The sequence below is a fragment of the Chiloscyllium plagiosum genome, chromosome 20, assembly GCF_004010195.1.
Source record: "Chiloscyllium plagiosum isolate BGI_BamShark_2017 chromosome 20, ASM401019v2, whole genome shotgun sequence".
Taxonomy (NCBI): Eukaryota; Metazoa; Chordata; class Chondrichthyes; order Orectolobiformes; family Hemiscylliidae; genus Chiloscyllium; species Chiloscyllium plagiosum.
In genome coordinates this window covers 4,651,748-4,674,255 of record NC_057729.1, presented here as the reverse complement: position 1 = coordinate 4,674,255, position 22,508 = coordinate 4,651,748, and the positions used below count along the sequence as shown (strand labels likewise).

At 39.1% G+C, this 22,508-nt stretch overlaps 1 protein-coding gene across 4 annotated transcripts in view; it reads left to right on the top strand.

The window, feature by feature from the left end:
• The window catches only part of LOC122560002 (AP-1 complex subunit gamma-1-like), a 138,231-nt gene that overhangs the window by 28,371 nt on the left and 87,352 nt on the right, over positions 1-22,508 (top strand). For 2 of the 4 annotated variants that reach the window (XM_043710150.1, XM_043710149.1), the window contains exons 1-3: positions 1,416-1,435; positions 13,725-13,929; positions 17,557-17,681. In XM_043710150.1, the coding sequence (XP_043566085.1) occupies positions 1,416-1,435; positions 13,725-13,929; positions 17,557-17,681 (350 nt within the window). Of the gene's footprint in view, positions 1-1,415; positions 1,436-12,863; positions 12,951-13,724; positions 13,930-17,556; positions 17,682-22,508 lie in introns of those variants that run through there. The other 2 variants (XM_043710152.1, XM_043710151.1) reach the window with 2 other exon arrangements.

Sequence of the window (22,508 nt, the reverse complement as noted above, 5' to 3'; positions counted from 1 at the left end):
GCTTTGACAATGTTTTTCACAGAAGCTGTACAGATCAGGAAGTTCACAAATTTAATTGACATGGTTTGTGTTAGGTTAGTTGATATGAGCCGATGTAATCAGTGTTCTGAGGTAGGAGGAGGCTGGTCAAGAATATAGTATAGGGATTTCAGTCTCTTAGGGAAATATCAACTTGATTTAGTTCCTCCCTCCCTCTGGAAAGTTTCATTTCATGGTTGTCTATATTGATATTGGTACAACTTTGAACATACATGTGTTGCCTTGTCTTGCAGTCTACTGAAGTAGTCCTGACAAGAGGGAAGTAATATTCATGTCATACAAGTGCCATCTCCAACTACAGAAAGTCTAGCCAAAATGCCTTAACTTTCAGTGGCATTCCCATGACTGAATCCCCTACTATTAGCATCCTGAGGATTACCTTTGACCAGAAACTGAACTAAACCATCCATATGAATACTCTGACGACAAGCTGAGGTCAGGGGCTAGGAATCCTGCATTGATTAACTCCCCAGAGCCTGTCCATCATATGCATGTCACATGTCAGGAATATGACAGAATACTCCCTACTTGCCTGGATGAGTGTAACTTCAACAATACTCATGAAGTTGATGCCAGTCAAGAAAAAGCAACCACTTGATTTGTACCACATCCACAAACATTTATTCCCTCCACCACGGATGCCCAATAACAAGTGTTTACCATTGACAAGATGCACTGCAGAAATTCACTGAAGCTTCTTAGATAGCACCTTCCAAACCTGTGACCAGTATCATCTAGAAGGACACAGGCAACAAATACATGAGAATGCCACCTCCAGCAAATCCCCCTCCAAGTCACTCACCATCTTGATTTGGAAATATACCATGGTTTCTTCACTGTTGCTCCATCTATAATGTTTATCTGCACGAAATGGATTGACACAGCTCACCACCATTTTCTCAAGGGCACTAAGTGCAATAAGTAAAGGGTGGAATGAAAACTACATTCCCATAAAGGAAGTAAAAGTTCCCTATTTTGGTGGGGAAAAAGAACAACCTTCTACTGTGTTGGACATGATTTGAAAACAAGTGCCTAATTCCATAGTGAGGTACTTTTCAATTATGGTCATTTTAACTGGGTTAAGTAAACTGGTACATTTATTATTATATTGGGCTTGCTGCCAGAGATCTGAATTTCACTTTGACATAAATGAGTAGGGACAGTCTTAATATGTGGTGCACCCTCCACAATTTGAACATGTTTGAAAATTTAACAATGGCACACTTCCCAAAGATGTATTTCACTCGTTTTTCCAGCGTCTGTAGAAAGTATATTGCAAGAGCAAATTGCAGTAATAAAAAAAACTTGAGATTAATAAGAACCGAACACATCCAAGATCATCAGCCTGAAACATTTATTTGTTTCTCTCTCCACAGATGCTGTCCAACCTGTTGAGGTATTTTCAGCATTTTACATTTTTAATTATTATTTGATGCAATACTCATCTTTGATTGCTACTGGATGAATCAAGCGGATTCACTTCATCAATAACAAACTTGCATCTTTTAATGTAATTCATACATCAAGGTGCTTCATAGGAGAGTAATTGCACAAAAATTGTCAGTGAGTCACAAAAAAGGATAATACAGCAGACTGTCTAAATCATGACTGTCAAAAGAGGTAGCTTATTTGAGGAGAGAAGAGTAAGTACAGCAGTGCAAGCAGTCATTTTGCATTCATTTTCACTTTTAATTTTAGGAGGAGATTTTAAAAAGAACAGATTGCCAGATCTGCTTTCCCTAAGGCAGCACTATTTTGAAATAAGAACAAATCATTTCTGGTACACACGCTTCAACTAAAAGAGGAATGAACTTTATTTGCAGTTCAATTCTGCTTGCTTCTGCTGCTTAGAAGCAGAGTATTGCAGGTGTTGAGTTTTCTCCCTTCTTAAAGCACCTGACAATATTTTTACAAGAGCAATGGTTTATATTTAGTTAGCATCCCAAGGCAACTTACAGTGACATTATCGAACAAAATTTGAACCTGAACCACCTAACATATTAGGTGACAAAAAGCATGGCGAAACAGGTGAGCTTTAGGAAAGATCTTGAAGGAGGAGGTAGAGAAAGAATTAGAATAGACAGGTTTATGGAAATAATTGCAAACTTTAGATCTTGTCAGTGGAACTGTAGCTGTTAATGGTGGATTGAGAACAAAACCTGAGGTGCACAAAATGGAGTAAGCCACACAGTCAGGTTGAGGAAGACTTTGCTAGAGGGAAACTGAGGCAGAATGAGTAATTGTGAATTTGAGTCAAATTAAAAATCCTGAACAAAGGTGCTTTAATTCAGGTTAGTTCCAAAACATAAAGTCTTCAGAGCAAGAGGAGTGAGGAAATAAGGTATTGATTGAAAAGCCTGTCAGTACCAAAACAAATGGTACTTCAGCATCAAGTACAGGGAACACAATTGAATAGTATGATTTGGTTTGATTGGTATTTCCAAACTTTAACACAGACTAAATACCCAGAAGTTGTGAGGTGACTTAATTGAAACATACAGGATAATCAACGGGTTAGATGGGGTGGATAGTGAGAGCCTTTTTCCTCTTTTTCCTTGGATGGTGATGGCTAGCAGGAGAGGACAGAGCTTTAAATTAAGGGGTGATAGATATAGGACAGATGTCAGAGGTTGTTTCTTTACTCAGAGTAGTAAGAGCGTGGAACGCACTGCCTACGACATAGACTCACCAACTTTCAGGGCATTTGAAAGGTCATTGGGTAGATGTATGGATGAAATTGGAATAGAGTAGGATAGATGGGCTTCAGATTAGTTCCACAGGACGGCGCAACATCGAGGGCCGAAGGGCCTGTGCTGCGCTGTAATGTTCTATTTCATTTTTAACTTCCTTGACTTTTTTTCATTTTTCTGCAAAATAGTTCATTTTTTCATAGAAAGTCCATACTTATTCTAAAGTCATCAGATAGCTTTTAGAGTTATAAGGTAGCAAGTTAGAAGTGCCAGTTGGAGTGTATATTCTGCAGTATATGTGAAGTCATGGACATGTCATGTGTCCCACGTAAACCCATCCACAGGAAGTATCATCAGCTACATTAGCTTGAGGTCTGGGTTTTGAGACTTGATCAGTGGTAATGTGCATCCATGAGGCAGAGGACTATGCAGCTATCTTGTCCATGGAGATGGTCACACCAAGTTAAAAATGTATAGGTAGAGAAGGGATGGGTGACTTCTGGGTAGTCTACAAAAATCAGACAGGTAATACAAGAGTCCCCTGAGTGTCTCGTGCTTGCTAATTGGTACTCCATTTTGGATACTGGTGAGGTTAACAGTTCCTTAGGGAATTGTAACCAAGGCTGGATCATGGGTGACTCTGTAAAGGGGAGAAGAAAGAGTTTCTGCTGGAATTTCAAATCCGGTTTGAGGACAAACTGGAGTCAGGTACATGTGTTCTGATGTTAAGCAAAGCTAATTACATTGTATGAGGGTAGATTTATCCTTAGGGGACTGGGCAGAAAGATTAAAAGATAAGGCAGTTGATGAACAATAGTCATTTAAGAAGGTATTCCGTTCCTTTCAACTAAAATATCTTCCAAAGAGAAAGTTAAGATTGTAAGACTAAGAGAAAGCATTCGTGGCTAGGCAAGAAAGTTAAAAATAACATAATGTTATAAAACCAAGGTATACCATCATGCAAAGATCAGCGGCAGGCTGGAGAATTGGGGAATTTTTAAAGACCAGCAAAAGATTGCGAAAAATATGTAATAAAAAGACCAAGGATCGATTCTAAAGAAAACTAGCAAAAAATTTAAACACACATAGCAAACATTACTACTCTTTTCCTATTTATATTCTTATAGAAAATGTTGATCCTTGGACAAAACCAAGGAGTTAACAATGGGGAATACAGAAATGGCAGGGACACAAAATTCACAGTGGAGGACAATGAAACTATCCCAAAAGTAACAGATAATGCAGAGATTATAGAAAATCAGGAACTTTAAATAATCATCACCACAAGCAAAAAAGTATTCAACAAACTATTGGGAATAAAGATAGGTAGGTTCTCAGGGCCTGATGGCCTACATCCTAGGGTCTTAAAAGAAGTGGCACAGACAGAGTGGATCCATTGGTTATAATATTCCAAAATTCCCTGGATTCTGGAAAGGTTTCATTGGATTGGAAAATGCTAATGTAATTCAAAATGTTCTTCAAAAAGAAAGGGAGGCAGACAGTAGAGAATTATTGAACATTTGTTTTTGGGAAATTGTTGCAATTGGAAATTGGAGTAGAAATAATGGGGCATTTAGAAAGTCAGAACTCAATCCATCAGAGTCAACATGGCTTTCTAAAAGGTCATGATGAAGGGTGTATGCCCCAAACATTGATCTTCCCACTCCCCGGATGCTTCCTGACCTGTGTTTTTCCAGCACCACGCTCTTGTTCCTAAAAGGTCAATCATGCCTTGATTAATTTGCTCAAGGTCTTCGAAAATGTAATGAAGCAGATTATTTGGGTCCTGTAGATGTATATCTGGATTTCCAGAATGCATTTAATGTGCCACACAAAAGATAATACACAAGCTATGATTCCATCAGGTTAAGGGTAATATTAGCTTGGATAGAAGATTGGCTAATCAGCAGGAAGCACAGTTGGAATAAATGAGTCTTTTTGGTCTGCACGCTGTAACTTGTGTGTGCCATAGAATGCAATCCTTAGGGCCCCAGTGTGTACAAGCAGTAATTATCCATACATCCAGATCATTCAGGTTGAACGTACTATAGCCACATTTACAGATATTACTAAAATACTGTATGTGGGAAAGTAAGTTGTAATGAGGAAATGAGAAATTTAAAAATTGATATGGGTAGATTGGGTGAATGGGCCAGAATTTGGCAGAATGAATTTAATGTGGATAAGTGTGAGCATACCCATTTTGTTCAGAAGAGTAAATAGGCAACTTATCACCTAAATGGAGAGAAACTTCCGAATGCTTCAGAGTGTCCTTGTGCGTGAGTTGCAGAAAGATAGTATGCAGGTACAGAGGAAATATGGAGGGCAAATGGAATATTTGGAATTGCCATAAAGGCTTTTGATAAATGCTTTTATATCAAGTAGGGAAGTGTTATTGCAACTGTAAAGGCATTGGTGAGACTGCATCTGGAGTACTGTGTCCCCATACTTGAGGAAGGTTGTAATTGCATTGGAGGCAGTTTGGAGAAAGTTCACTAGATTACCTCCAGAGATGAGAAGTTTGTCTTATGAGGAGAATTTGACCAGTTAGGTCTATACTCACTAGAATTTAGAAGAATTTAAAAGATCTAATTGAGATATATAAGATGGTAATTGACAAATTACACAGAGTGGATGTTTCCCCTTGTGGAGCAACTGGAATGAGAGGTCATAGTTTTAGGATAAGGGGTGACAATTTTAAAACAAATGAGGTATTACTTCTGTCAAAGAGTTGTAAATCTATAAGATTCACTACTCCAGAGTGCAGTGGACGAAGGAAGCTTAATAATTTGAGGAGGAGATGGACTGACATTTAATGTGGAAAATGTTAAATGGTTATGGAGAATAGGTACGAAAGTGAAGTTGAGGCCAAGATGAGATCAACCATGATTGTATTAAATTGCAGAGAAGGCTTGAAGGCCTGAATTGCCTACAGATGTTTCTAAGAGAAAGTGAGGACTGCAGATGCTGGAGATCAGAGTCGAGAGTGTGGTGCTGGAAAAACACAGCAGGTCAGGCAGCATCCGAGGAGCAGAAGAATTGACGTTCCTGGAAAGAGCCTTTCATCAGTAATTATCCTGATGACTAGCTCTTGGCTGAAACGTCCATTCTACTGCTCCTCGGATGCTGCCCGACCTGCTTAGGTTTTTCAGCACTACACACTCTACAGATGCTTCTCGTTCTAATGATTGGGTCATGGTGAGACTTGTACAATGGACATCAGTCACTCTTCATGGAACTGGGACTGATATTCTTGCAAGGAGATTTGCTAGTGCTTTTGGGATAATTTTAAACTAGAGTGTGCTGCGGGGGTTGGGGGGGGAGGTGTTGGTGGGATCTGAGGGGTTGTACAAATTGGAAGGAAATAAAGTTGTTAACAAGACGCTGCAAATATGCTCGGAAAATGAAAAGACAGGCGAAATTAGCCAAGCACTGGTAATGGAATGATATCTAAAATACAAAATTAAGTGCAGTCTGTCTTAATGGACGCAGCATTTGTAACAATGTAGATGATCTAAAAGCACAAGGAGAGACTCATCGGTATGATCTAATCACCATTACAGTAACGTGGCTGCATGATGAAAACTGGGAACTGAGTATTTCAGGATATTCAACATTTAGGAACAACAAAGAAAAGGAAGTGGCGTTGCACTGAGAAGGGATATGGTCACAACGTTAGTAAGAGAAGATCTCAGATTGGAAGAACAGTGCATGAAATCTGTTCAGTAGAAGTAATGGGCAGCTGGCATTGGTTGGAGTGAATTATATGCCACCAATTGATAATGGTAGTGTAGAGCAGGGTTTTGTTCAGTCTATAAGAGAAGTATATAATATGGGCCACAGTATTCTTATAGGTGACTTCGATCAACAAATTGAGCACTATAGCCATTCAAGACAACTTTAATGGAATGTGTTAGGGATGTTTTTGTAGAGTAATATGTTGAGGATCCAACTAGAGGACATGGTATTTTAGAGTAGTATTATGTAATTAAAAAGGACTAATTAAAATCTTGTAAAGGAACCTTTAGGGATGAGTGACCACAGCATGATAGAATTTTGCACTGTTTGAAACTGAAGTACTTTGTTCTGAAGCAAGGGTGTTAAATTTGAATATGGGAAATTATGAAGGCTGAGGAGGATTGGGGAAAATACATTTAAAAGGCATGACTATACATTGGCAATGGATCATCTTTAAAGAATTATAACATGATTTACAGAGACTTTACATTCTTTCAAGGTGAATAAAATGGCGATAAAGGAAGCTCAGGATTCTGAGATTTAAAGAAAAGGCATGTAAAGTTGCCAGCAATGGCAATAATTCTGAGGATTCGGAGATTTATAAGACTACAACAAAGGAGGACCAAGAAATTGATAAGGGAAGGGAGAATAGAATACGAATGCAATCTATCAAAAAAGGTAAAAAGAAGGAAATATTTGTCTCAAATGAATGTGTATGTAATACAGGGGGAATGGCAGAGAAGCTAGATTATTAGTTTGTTTCTGAGGAAGAAGCCAAAAAACTTCCAGAACTGGAGATCCAAAAGGCTAGGGAAATGAGCTCAAGGAAATTAACATTTGAAGAAGATTGTACTGTAGAAGTTGATGAGGCTGAAAGTTGACAAATCTCATGTCCTAATGGTCTGCATTCCAGAATGTTTAAGGAGGTGGCTAGAGAGGTAATGTATGCATTGATGATTATCTTCCAAAATTCAATAAATTATGGAATGATTCCTACAGTTTGAAACATGGCAAATATTACCTCATTATGTAAGAAGGATGCAAGAAAGAGAACAGGAAATGACAGATCTGTTACCTTACATCAGTAGTAGGGGAAAATGCCAGAATCTATTCTAAAGTTTGGGATAAATAGATACCTGGCTGATGCTGGGATTGGGCAAATTAGGCATAGTCAAAATTGATTCGTGAATGGGAAATTGTGTTTGTAGGGAGTTGTGTGGAGGATGTAACTAACTAAATTGATGGCGTTCATCAATTTTCAGAAGGCTTTTGATAACCCCCCCCCCACACACACACAGGAGTCTAGTGAGAAAAATTAAAGTATATATCATAGGAGATACTGTATTCGTGTGGATTAATAATTGGTTAACAGAAAACAGTAGGAATAAATGGGTCATTCTCATGTTAGCAGCCTGTGACCAGTGCGATGCCACGGGATCAGTACTTGGCCCCAGCTGTTCACAGTACAGTTATATATTAATAATTTGGACTCAGAAACTAAATGTAACATTTACATATGATATAAAGGTAAGTGGGAATGTGTGTTGTGAAGATCAAATAAGAACTTACAGTTAACAGTGGGGTGTTGGAGGCAAGAGTAATGGGATAACAAGGTGGAAAAACATTCAATACATAGATCCATTTAGCAATATTGGAAGCATTCAGTATGCAAGGTCAGCTAACAAGGGGAAACGTATCCATTGTATGAATCCAGTTAACAAGGTTAAGAACATTCATTGTATAACAATAAAGGGTTTGATCTGTGCTATTGATACTCGCTGATTGTAACGGTCACCGTTACAATGTATGTTGCCTTATCTGGATGCTCCTCCCTGTAAAATGACTGTATAGTTCATTGAGAAACTGCTCTTCCAGAGAACTCATCTCTGTGCACATGGGCGATTATTCTCTCTCCCTTTAGGGCCCAGAATAAAGATGAAGGAGGTAAAATTATGCTGTGCCTCCGAGCATTTTGCTTTGACTGGTGTGGGGGGGGGGTGGTGGTTGTGGGGAATGACACGACAGGGGGACTCTCTAGATAGTATGAAGTTAAATGTAGTGGAAATGCAGAGACTTGGGTGTTCCATGCATAGATCTTTAAAATGTTATAAACAGATGCAGGAAATAATTAAGAAAGCTAATGGAATGCTGACCTTTGTATCTGGAACACTGGAGTACATGGATGCAGACATTATGCTGTAGTTAAATAAAATCCTGGTTAGACTCCATTTGGAATACTGTGAGCAGTTCTGAGCACCACACCTTAGGATAGATTCGCCTTGGTGAGAGCTCACCACAAGTTTACAAGAATGGTACCAGGATTTCGGGATTAAGTTATTAGTGATTACGTGAATTTGGCCTGATTTCGCTAGGATTAGAAATTTAAGATCTTCAAGATATAAACAAGAAAAGCCAGGGTCGATAAAGATAAAACATTTTCATTGGCTGGGGATTCTACAACTCGGGGGCATGAGAATTAGGGCCAGGAGAAATGTTAGGAAGGGATATGGATGAAAAGCAGGTTTATGGAGTTAGGCCACATCAGCCATGATCTTACTGAATGGTGGAACAAGTTTGAGAGGCTAAATGGCCAACTCCTATTCCTATGTTCCTTTAAAAGCTGACTGCTCAAAACTGGTCATCCATGACATGCTGTGAGTCAATAACAGCAGCAGTAAAATTGTATTCCATCAAAATCTGCAATCTTGTGGTGTGATGCATCCATCACTCTATCATTATCATTAGATGGGTTGGCACAAATTTCCCCCTAATTAAATAGTGAACTGGAGGAGACCCCTGGGAGTCCAACTCATCAGTACAAAAGATAAGGATGAAGAAATTTGCAGCCATCTTCAATCAGACATGTGAGATGGATGATCTATTTTAGCCTCTTCCAAGGACCTCCAGTTTAACTCCCAAGAGATTGTGGGGCCTCCTCCAATTCACTGTTTAATTGTCCACCACCATTTGCAGAAATTCAATCTCCTGTACAACTGGAGATTACCGTAGTGGGGGAGAGAAGTCTTGTGCCAACCCATCTATTGAAGTTAGACCGTGCACAAAGCAAGATGGATTGGGACTATTTATCCCAGGCCTCCAGACACTACCACCGAAGCTTCCAAAGCAGTGTTCTTGGCCCAGCCATCTTCATCCATGACAATCCCTCTGCAGAAAGTAAAAATTGAGGATTTTCACTTGAGGACTGTGTAGTCTTGGAATCACTTTCAGTTGTGATGTGGAGGTGCCAGTGTGGTCACTCTTAATTGTAAGACTAGGCCAATTGCAATCAGACTGAGATTTGGGAGAGCTGATCAAAAGGAGCTCTTAGTTCAGGCGAGCTACAACTTGTGTTGGGTGAATGTGTTTTCTCAAGCTTCACTAAATTCATTCAGGCTATCACATTCACCTAAATGTGACATTTAATAAATGGCTATGGTCAGCAGTTGTGTTCACTATGGAACACTGGTGTCTTGAGTGAGGTCTGTCTTCCTCCTTTGCTTCTTTGGGAATGTTTCTTCTGTGCAGCATCTTTTTCTTTAAAACTTTTCAAAGTGCTGGTACTTCACCATTCTAACATTATTAGTTTTGGGTTGCACTATTGTCCCCTCTCATGACTCCATGCCTGATGTAATTGAGTTCAATTTATATGAATTAAGCTAGTGTGACTTGAGTCTGACGCAATCTTTTGTGTTTTACAGTTCAGCTTACCATGTTATTGCACAATGTGGTTTTTCAGGCAAGAGTTTGCACTGATAATCTGCTGACTGAATTAATAGTATTGTTTGTTAGCATGTCATCACTTCTACAGAACTTTCTGCTGTAATTTCATGTCTGCAAGCAGCAAACTGGAGTGGATAGCAGAGATTGAGGCAGATAAATGGCAAGTAACATTCATGACACACGACAAGAATGTTCAACGAGCGATTCTACCCATCTCTTCTTGAAGTTCAATAGCATTGCCATCACTGAATCCCTTGCCGTCAAAGTCCTAGGCTTAGCATTGATCAGAAATAGAGATCAACTGTATAAATGCTCTGGGCAAGCTGGACACAAACCAAATGTATGGTTAAAATGCTCTTCACTTCCCTGGTTGAGTGAAACTCAGTTACTGTGAGCTGTATACCATGCAGGATAAGGCAACCTACTTGATTGGCACCCCAATTAACATTTCTCCCTTTATCTCAAGTAGTGGCACAGTGGCAGCAGATTGCACCAGTGCATTCTCACCAAGACTCCTTCAACAGCATATTCCAAATCTGGCACCATTGCCATTTAGAAGGGCAAGGAGAGAAGATGCATTGGAATGCACAACCTATAAGCTCTCTTCTTAAGCATACACCCATCCTGAGTTGGAGCTATATCATTTTTACTTTGTTACACACTCATAGTTCTGGAACTCCTTCCCTAACAGCGCTCTGAGTGTGCCAGCATCAGACAGACTCCAGCAGTTCAAGAAGATGCCTCACCAATACCACCACAAACATGATAACTACTGACCTCGTCAGTGATGTTGATGTCCCATGTTCAAATATTTAAAAAGAAAATCAACAATTAACTGATAGTTGTTCAATGCATTAGAATTCCTAGCCAAGATGGAGTCTTGTCACGGTAGACTGTTCAGCTTGTATCAGTGTTGTCTTGGTAAGAATCAAATCCACGGCACTCTGAATCCTCTATTTCTGACTATACTAATGTTCAGGTGATTTATATTAAAATGAGAAAATAGTGCAAATGTTTGTTTTGTTTTAGGGATATGGGCTTCACTGGCTAGACTAATGTTTTTGTGTATCCCTCTGCTTTTGCAAAGCTGGTGGTGAGCCTTGAACTGCTGCAGTCCATTTGGTAAAGGTACACAGTGCTGTTAGAGATGAAGTTCCTAAATTTTGACTTTGTGATACAGAAGGAATGGTGATATATTTCCAAGTTAAGACCATATGCAACCTGGAGGGGCACTTGAAGTGGTGTTACCACGTATCTACTTGTCTGTGTAGCGGTTGCAGGTTTGGAAGGTGCTGTCACAGGAACCTTGGTAAATTTCTGTGCATCTTGTAAATTGTTGTTTTAAAAAATTCTCAAGGTCAGGTTCGTAGGAGAGTAGTCTGACACAGAACAAACGACCAAGAGGCGAGTCTGCTAGAATATGGGCATTTTATTCCCCGCAGCGTCGCCACAACGGGTCTGGCTTATACTCACTCTACATGTTACCGGAACTGGGAGCCGTCAGTTCTCGTAGAGCGGTTGCCAACAACCCACGCTCGGCGGTTAAACGTAACCCCGGAGCAGACTCACCGAACTGGAGACTTTTCCAGCTGATATACTCTTTTCCAGATATAAACATTCATGTGAACAGCAGAGCAAGGCTAAAAAACACATTCCATTCTGGTTACATACAGATAAGAAGATTCACACGGGGAGGTGTGTAATAAGATTCACACGGGACTAAGCAACACCTCCATTCCGGTTAGATTCACACATGTATTGGGACATAATTTTTAACCGTTTCACCACATTCCACTGCTTGGAATTTTACACCACAATTGTACACACTGTTGCTGCTCAGTCCTGGTTGAAGGAGAGAATGTTTGTGAATGTGCTGTAAATTAAGTGAGCTACTTTGGATGGGGTCAAGATTGAGTGTTATTGGATCTGCAATCATTGAGACAAGTGTGGAGCATTCAATCACGCATCTGATTTGGCAGACAGGCTTTGGAGTCAAGAGATGAGTTGCTTGCTGCAAAATTCACAGCCTCTGACTTGTTCTTGAAGCCACTATATTTATATGGCCAATGCAGTTCCAGAGTTTGCTGAATTTGTTTCCTGAAAACGTCTAATAATCAGATAACTGCTGTGACCTCAATATGAGACTTGGAATTTTTAAAAAATGCTCTTGGACGCCCGAAACTTAGTGAGTAAGTATTGTATCTTATAGTATAGACAGTGAGCTGTAAATGGTACGAATGTCAGAAGATTTACACTTGATTTCAACATCCCTGGCCAATCTTGTGCAAAAGAAAAACAAGACATTTTATTCCTGCTTTATATCTAGACACTAGAAAGAACGCATGTGAATGTCTCAGGATATGTTTAAGGCTGTGATCTCACTACCATACTGAGACTTTGTTGTCATTGTAATCACATGAGTGAGTTGCCAAGGGGTGATCAGATTTCATCAATCTAGCAGCAGTCAGAAAAAGGGGAAGAGACTGACTGTAGGAAGGAATACTATTCAGAAAATTACAAGGAAATGGATTTTTATTTCATTAACTGTTTTTAAACAGACAAGAATGCTAACAGGCCATATTTTTGTTAGCTTTCTCAAGAATGTATTCCTGTAAATTGATATGACTAGCAGATAATGTTACTCAAATTAGTTTGAGTCAGTAGTGAGATATTTATTGGACATTCCTTTAAATCTGAAAATCAGAAATTACAGGTTTGGCAAGATACTTCGATTTAATCTCGTCATTCATAATATTTCAGATGGTGAGAATATTTCAAAACTTTTTATTGAATTTTTCTGTTAAGTGTTTCATTACATCATCTGTTGTGTGGAATTTTACTAGAGGATTGAAGTAAAATTTAATTTTTTTTTCAAATTCTGTTTTAATTTTAGAAATAAACTTTCATAGGGAGCGTTGAAGGGGAAATCTATCCTTCCTGAAAGGGAAGAGGCCATGTTAGCACGATGAAAAGAGCATAGTTTACATTGCTGATGATAGTCAGCTGGCTAGATTTGCTGGGGCACTATAAAAGACAGTTCGGTTATCAACCTTTGAAACAGAAGTATGCGCTTGATGCTGCAACTGTAGGCCTTATAAAAACCCTTTTTTAGGTTCTTGTGTTGGAACCTTTCTTCTGAACCTCCTTTCCCCTCTGGAGGAGCTGGATCTTGTTCATATTTCTATTGGCATGGGCAGCCACTTTGGTCCATGCCAATATTCTTCAGGTCGATGTCAAAACTTGAATGATTACCTGGCTATAAATGATACCACAGACTTGCCCAATTGCACATATGTCCACTATCAGAGGTATTGGACAGCAATCAAGAATAAAAACATTTTAAGGGTGTTGTGTTGACCATTATAAAAGTAATGAAGCAACAGCAAAGTTGTGAAAGCCCTTAGTAAGATGTATCTGAGATTTATAATCATTTGCTTTTAATTAACAGCACCTTGAGATGACCTATTAAGTCCAAAGTTGCAATCTTTGTACCATGTATTAATCTGATGTCTAAGATAACTAACTTCATTTTTACAGCAAGATGCCAGCTCCTGTCCGATTACGAGAGTTGATTCGCACTATCCGTGCTGCCAGGACACAAGCGGAAGAACGAGAAGTCATTCAGAAAGAATGTGCACTTATCAGGTCATCCTTTCGAGAGGAAGACAACACATACCGTTGTCGAAATGTAGCAAAACTTATCTACATGCATATGCTTGGATATCCAGCACACTTTGGTCAGGTATGTTATGATAAATTAATTTTGAGGTTTTCTTTGAGTTACTCTTCAATTTTGTTTGTTGATGCTCTTTTTGATGATGGAGCAATATTTTAAAATGTGGTCACCTATTTAGGATAGAGATGAGGAGAAATGTTTTCTGTCCGGGTTGTGCAACTTTGGAAACTTTGCCTCAGAAGCTAGTAGAGATGGGTAAGTGGATATTTTAAGACAGAGATACTTTCTTAGTGGTCAAGGAAATCCAAGGTTATCAGAGAGAGAGCAGAATGTTGAAATCAAAACATAGTATTGATCAGTCTGCAGAGCAGGCAGGAGGGGCTGATGGCTTACTAATACTCCTAATTCCCATGTGTCAATGAACTAGTAATATAGATTAAGTTTTTTTTTGTTCATTTTCTCTAATTTTCTCCTTTCCTATTGGAGGCAGTCCTTCATATTGTTGGATTGAGTCAGTGTCAGGTGAGCTTGGTACTTTGCTTCAGTGCACATTTTTAATTGAAAGCTAGTTGGGTTGCCGGAGATAGGTCACAGGCAGTCTCTATCTATATATGTACATGTGCACTTTTCAGCATGAGTCACTCTGTATAGATCTCAAGCAGGATTTCTGGTTGACTTGCTTAGTCATTTAACTGTGACCAACTAGATATAATTTTGAATGGAATATTTTCAAACAGCAAGATGTCCAGGAAACACCCTTCCTTCATAAATGTAAAATGTGTAGCACAGAAACTGGCTATTCAGGTGAAATAATCAATACAATGTTTGTTTCCCACAGCTTGCTTCCCCACTTTATCTAACCCTAATAGCAGACTTTCCAAACACTTTTCAGAGTTCATCCAGTTTCATCTTAAATATATCTTTTGTTGTTTACTTCAGCTGTTCAACGTGGTAGCATTCTATGTATTGATTAAAAAGATTTCTCCCGAATTTCCTATTGGATTTAGTAATGACTATTTTATATTTGCAACTAAAATTAGAACATTGTTTCTTTATCTACCCTATCCAATATTAACATTATCTTAAAAGTTCACTAAATTGTCATCCCTCCCTTTTTTCTCTTGATAAAAGGGCTAATACTCTATCCCATTTGGTCTTTCCTCATCTCACAACTTTTCATTTTTGATGTCATCCTTTTCTAATTTGTGCCTTTCTGACTCTATCTACACCTTTTTAAAATGTAAGGAACAGGATGGTACCACATTAAGATCAGCAACTTCCCTGTTTGTAAATATATCCCTTGTAAAAGAACCCCACTGCTTTGCTTTTTATAATGGTCTTCTTAACCTATGTCTTTGCAGTTCATGATTTGTATGACTTTATGCTTCCATGCTTTGTACTATTTTCCATTGTGTATGTATGTGTGTGTGACCTTTATTATTCCTACCAAGATGTACCATCACACATTGAAGGTAAAGTTGCCATAGTCCCAGAGCACCATAAGGCTGTGCTCTCATAGAGAAAGACAACTGGTGCTAGAAGGTCACCATGCCTCAGGCAAGGGGAGAGTTTGAGAGACCTTCATGGCAACCTCAGCCGGGAATTGAACCCATGCTGTTGGTATCACTCTGCATCACAAACCAGCTGGCCAGCCAACTGAGCTACATGACTTCCTCTCACATGTAGTCTGTAGCACAGAAATAATTTCAAGTCCAGCATGGATAGGGTCAGTTATGTATCACACAAACCTTCTCCTATTATACTTCATCCAATTCTGTCAATGTATTACTATTTCCCTCGTATGCTTATCTAGCTTCCACTAATATATACTGCTTCCAGACAATCAGCTGTGGATAACTTGTTTTCTGGATGCACATGGTGATATCTTCATCAGTAGTGACATCCGTAGGGAGCATATTACCAAGGCATGAGACATTTTCTACTACTTGGATCAACTGTCCTGCCTGAATCATCATTGTTTTTGTCTGATGGTGGCTAAAATATACCCTGCATGTTGGAGACATCGATCTGGAGACCAGTGTTTTTGGCCACACTTGAATTTGTTTGCCATATCATTCTTGCAGAATACAGAAGTTGTTTGATTGCTTTTTCCGTGACTTTGAAGATGTATAGTCTGGATAGATTGAAGAACTGCCCTGAATGAATCCTAATTTTGTCTAAAGGCAGTTCTCTGGTGATCTTAAATGTTCCTGCGACTGAGAGAAGACTTTTACCTTGTAGATGCTACATATGTTTTCCTCCTCCAGTTACTGACATTGTTGGCATTCTTTAGATCCTAAAGAACATTTTCCTGATCCCATATACACTTGAAGCAGTTCTAAATTTGTTAATGAGCTCTGTACTATTACACTTGCAAATCTCTGTTGGAATGAAATGCCGCTGAGGATTGGTGTTGTTAGTTGATTTGATCACTTTTAGTGCCTCTTTGCAGAAAGAAGATGGGCCTTGTTTCTAAAGTAACTGTTCAATTTGATGCAGAGAATCTGCAAAGGTGTGTAAGTTTCTAACCTTGACAAAGTGCTCAAGCTGCCTTTCCATTATAACTGCCTTGTCGATGACTAGTTCACTTCCATCAATTGTTAATATAGGAGCAAAGGTTGTGGAGAGTGAATCATAAGCCATCTTCGGCACATTGTAAAATACAGACTGTGCCTCCCAGGTAAATATTGTAGCTCATAATTTCTTGTCTTTCACTGTTCTGTGGCACTTGTGATCTCTAATCTCCCTTGTTCCCCAACCTTACTTTCCTGACCTTCACTTGTGTTCTGCTTGCTGCTCTCTCCCGTTTTGCCACAGCATAAGGCTGATCACTCATTCACCTCTCTTCAGTTCTAAAGAAGATACATATTAGACTAGAAGCATTAACTCCGTTTTTATTTCCACAGATCCTGCGAGACCTGCTGGGTTTCTCCAGCATTTTGTTACTATTTCATTCCATAAGTCAATCTTCAGTTCCCTTGCAGCATGCTGGAGCTTGTCTTTATCACCTTTATAGGCATAATGTTTGTTTTTTGATTTGTGGAGATACTAGAAGACTTGCATGTACTAACTTTCAGTTTGAACGAATAAACGTATGTTTTCATCATTTGCTTATAACATAAGTTATCTAATCTAATCTAATCTTGGTGCTTTGGTTTCACTCTTATTGAAATAGTAATGATTCTTAAGGAGCAATTTTGAAAATGACTAATACAGGTCATCACTCTGGTTGAAATAAGACAAAATGGGCACAAATAAAACCTGTGCACTACAGGTTTACCCAAGACTCAGTAACTTCATGGACTTATTTAAAAACATCCCTTATTTTGCTTTCCAGAAATTGGATTTAAGTGCCACTTTCAATATAGACAATGCATTCTAAGGTGCCTTTTTAAGAGACTACACAAGCAAGAAGTATTGATGTCGATTGTTCGAATCTAGAAGCGATGTTTTAAGAATGGCAAGTGAGAATTGTATTGTGGAGTACTACTCGCAATTAAACTGCTTTGTTGATGTCTAAAGTGTTTCTTACGTTCACTACATGTTCATGTGTCTGCCTCTTCACATTATTGAATTAGAAACACACATTGCTATCAACGTTATTCTTTAACTGAGAGAACCCCACTGATTTGGTACAGCCATATTTTGAAATTTATAATTTGATTTTTCTCTTTTTGTCTCATTTTTGCACAGCTTGAATGTTTAAAGTTGATAGCATCTCAGCGATTCACAGACAAGAGAATTGGTTACCTTGGAGCTATGCTGCTTCTAGACGAGAGGCAAGATGTCCATCTACTGATGACTAACTGCCTTAAGAAGTAGGTGCTAACACATTTTGTCTTAAATCATCCCTTCAAGCTTCATTTGATGATATGCCACAACCTGGGCCACTAGCTTGAAATAAATTCTAGTTTTTCATTTTGGGGGGAATTAACTGATGCCCCAAATTCTATTCCTTCCATTCCAGGAGATTCTGCCTAATTCCTGTACTGGTATAGATTCATTAATAATAGCAGTCATATAATTTCTAATTCAGGTGAAATTCTTTTGTGTTTCATTTTTGACAGTGACGGCAGTAGCCATAGATTGTGGGGTACATCAAAACTAGTCTGATCCTGCTGTTGCGCACGATATGACTGCATACCAGTGTATAAGAAAGAAATCTGGCTAACCTTTCCTTTGCACTCACCAGCATACAGGTGCTTTGATAAGCCTAGTTGTTGATTTATCAGGATATTTTTTTTTATTTTGATCTGTTACCTTTAGCACAACATTACCTATTGCTACCATGAATGTGGTTTCTTTGGATTGAGAGAGAGCTACTAAACAAGCATTCCAATATTGTTAAATAATGCAGATGCTAAAGGTTTCACTGGAAACTGACAAGCAACAGTACTTTAAAAGCTAGTGTCCCAGAGTATTACATGGTGGAATGGTACAATCCAGGTTGAAATGCAGCACAAGTAAGATGAATCCACAGATTTTGGAAAAAAAAGATGAAATCCTATTAAAATCTGTTCGGTCATCCAAAGTCAGAGAGTAACTTATCCAGTATATAATGGCCTAACATATTAATGGAAGAGGAAGTTTGCAGATCCCTGTACAGATATATCCACCAGTTTCTACAAAGAAGAAAGTGGTGTATGGAAACAAAGTGAGCGTTGACTGAATACATTCTTGTGCAGATATGCATAGGGTACAAATAAAACTGATTAACTCACTTATGTATTGTTTAATGCAGAAATACATAAAATGCTTTAAAATTTCAAATGCATGCTAAGGATGGATGCGTTGCACTGATCTGAAAGCCAATCACGCAGGATTCCTTTTGAGCCCAACAGGAGGATTTGCTACACAACCTATAACAGGAATGAACCAGAGCAAATAAGGATATATTAAAATTTGAACATATAGTTAATATTGATCGTAATGCTTTAAGACAATTGAGAACAATGCAAATATTATGCAGATGGTAATGGATTGGAACTGAGAACAGAACTTGGGGGAAAATACGTTGAACAAAATATTAACGGGTAATAATAAAGAACAACAATAGGAAACAAATTAAAATATGTCCGAATGAGTCCAGGAAGAATGGCCCAGAAATTCGGATTACCACTGGACAGATGCAACCAATGCTAATCCTCCTCAAAATTACCTATTATTTGGCAGGTTTTATGTCCATTATTCTGAGTCTGGCCTGTCCCAAATGTGTTCATCACAGGATATTAGGGAGAAGTCCACTCTAATGCTACAAGTCAAGACTCTTGATGTTGTATTTTGGAAGTTAGAGATCCCCAAAGCCATTTAATAGGACTAAGATAGGATAAATGAGGGATATAGAGTGGCCAATGGGTAGTGAAGTGTGTAGTGTGTTGGGTCAATAATATGGAGTAGGCTTAGAGAGAGAGAGGTATGCAGGCAGCAGCATGCTATTGGGAGTAGAGCTGGAGTCAGTGTTGGGTGCCATTTAGACTATAAAAGCAGAAGTGGGCCATTTCGCTCATCATGTCTGCTCTGCCAATCAGTGAGATCATGGCTGATCTGAAAATTTTCAAGTCCACTTTCCTGTCTTCCCATAACTCTTGATTCCCTTTTTGGTTATAAATCTGTCATGATTAGCCTTGAATATACTTAATTACCTTGACTCTACAGCCCTCTGTGGTAAAAACAAATTCCACAAATCCTTTATCCTTTGAGAGAAGAAATTCCTTCTCATCTCTGCCCTAACTCTGTAACCCCTGACTGAGATTGTGCTCTCTGATCCTCGATTCTCCCTTAAGGAGAAACAATATCTCTGCATCCATTCTGTCAAGTCTCCTATGAAATTTACATATTCCAATAAGGTTGTCTCTCATTCTTCCAAACTCCATTCTTCCAAACAGGCCCAAACTGCTCAATTTCTCCTCGTGAGAAAATCTCATACCCAAGTCAACCCAATGAAGTTTCTCTGGATTCTCCTTCTATGAAAAAATCCTTTCCTTATATGAATCTACTCAGGTATGGTAACTACGGTAATTAGCATCTCACGTAACGAATGGATTTCAGGTGCTTAAGTGCTTACTGCCACCTTCATGGATCCATCTCTCTCAATTAGTAATTTCAAGTTAGACTTGGAGTCTAAAACTGAACTTGGACAAGATATGCCAGTTGAATTCCTACTTTGAACCAAATTTCAAATTTCACATATTTGGTCCTTGTCTTAGTTAGCTGAAGTTTCCTTTATATTGATCATGCACCTGGCAGGATTGGACAAGTGTAGGTGATGTCGAGTTGGGGGTCACATTTGAAGAAGGGTTTGGAGGGTTGGTGGGGAAGGATAGATGGTCAATAGGGGAGGGAATGGTAGAGGTTGAGTGTCTGATCCAACAGGGTATCATTGGCGGGATGGGTTTGGTCTGGCATAAGATTGGGTCAAAGGTCATCAGGGCATTATAGGGGGATTGTATAGTTGCAGGAAGGGGTGGTTAGTGATGAGTCTGAAGGTTTTGTTTCCTAGGAGTTGGTGTTGATTTTGAATTTCTAATTTCTCTGGAGTGACTCTTCAGCTTCATTGAACCCTCTGAATTCTCTGAACATAAGGGGCATCTTTGGAAGCTTCCAGGCTCAGGAGAATTACCCAGTGGAATCTTAATTTTCTGGGCGATTCCCATGGAGTCAGCCTTGTTGGAAATGCTACATGATCCCGTCAAGCAAATCAAGTTTTTGTGCCAACAACTCTTTGTCTAGATATTCCGTCAGCCAATGTATTGCTAAATAAGAACAAGCCGAGCATCAATGAGTACTCTAGATGAACTAAAACATGGGGACGAAGTAAATTTAAACAAAGTTGGATGCACTGAGTACACTTACAGCGATGGAGGGCCTGAAGATGGAAAATGCAAGAAATTAGGAGAACAGAAGGATGCAATTAAATCATCAATGAGGCTAAAACCAAATACCGTAGTAAAATATTCTACAAGCATAAAAAAGGAAAGGTAGATTGAGATTAAGGCTATTTAATATTACTGGCAGTTCTGTACGAATGGCAGAAATGTGAATCAATTTTTTTTCCTCATTTGCCAGAGAAACAGGGAGAATGAGCATGGCATTGATTAGAAATGAGATAACTGCATTTAAAATGTTAAAAAGGGCAATATTAATCTAAACAAACGTAGAAATAACTCTGGGACAATTCGTTAGACCTGCAGTTTTTTGCAATTGTTTTGACCCTAAACAGTGGTCAGACAAATCGGAAGGTTGAGACTAGGACGAAAGTTAAATCGACAAAGCAGGCAAGAGCACAGCAGATAATGAGGAAAGACTGATGAATTCAACTGCATTTATTTCATATTGTGGAGGTGCTAGTGTTGGACAGGGGTGAACGAAGTCAGATGTCTCATAACACCAGGTTATAATCCAACAGGTTTGTTTGAAATCACACGCTTAAGGAGCGCAGCCCTTTCGTCAGGTGAAATGAAGAGAAGAGCACACAGACGGAGAATTTGGAAGCAGAGAGATTAAAAGATCATACAACTGGTGTGTGGAGTGTCGAATAATAAGTCTGTGCAGGTGACCAAGAATTTAGACAGTGTGAGTAAAGTGTCAACGGCTGAATAGCAAGCTAAAAGATGACCTATAATCTGATTAAATGAGGCAGAGAGATAATTACAAAAAAACAAGGTAACTCTGCTACAAACTAAATGACTGAAATAACATGATGGGTATAAGAGTCGCAAGTCGAGGGTCTAACCAAAGTGTTAAATAATCCAAAACTATACAAACTAAGATAAAGAGATCATAACAATTTATCACGGTAGTGGTGTAAAAACAGGACAGTAAGGAATATTTTATAGGTGCAGAACAAACTCAAGATCATGGTTGAGGCTGTCTTCATGAGTAAGGAACTTGGCTATCAGTTTTTCGAAGGCTGCCTTGGAGCATACTTACCCCAAGATCGAAGGCTGAATGTCCTTGACCACTGAAGTTTTCCCTGACTGGGAGGGAACATTCCTGTCAGGCGATTGTTATGCGATGTCCATTAATTTGTTGTCGTAGTGTCTGCATGGTCTCATCAACAATGAGGAGAAAGTGAGGTCTGCAGATGCTGGAGATCAAAGTTGAAACTTTATTGCTGAATGTCCTTGACCACTGAAGTTTTCCCTGACTGGGAGGGAACATTCCTGTCAGGCGATTGTTATGCGATATCCATTAATTTGTTGTCGTAGTGTCTGCATGGTCTCATCAACAATACCATGCCTCCAGGCATCCTTGCCTGCAGCATATGAGGTAGACAATTTTGGCCAAGTCATGTGAACCAGGAACATTTCTCGTCACAATGGAGTGTTTCGCACTCTACACCAGCATCTCCCATTTTGATTGCATCGCTGCAGCAGCCTCACTACTCAGTACCAACAATGGCTAATTTCCAAAAGTCATCCTACAACTCATCCGCTTCATCCTCGACCATGACATCTTCACCTTGGTGACAACCATTTCTTCATCCAGATACACAGCCATGGGCATCAGATTTGGATCCCAAGATGCTAACATTTTCGTGCACAGGTTCGAGCAAGACTTCTTTGCCGCACAGGACTTCTGCCCAGTGCTATACACCGGATACATTGACGACATGGCAAGGAATCAGTGAAACGACTACGTAGCAA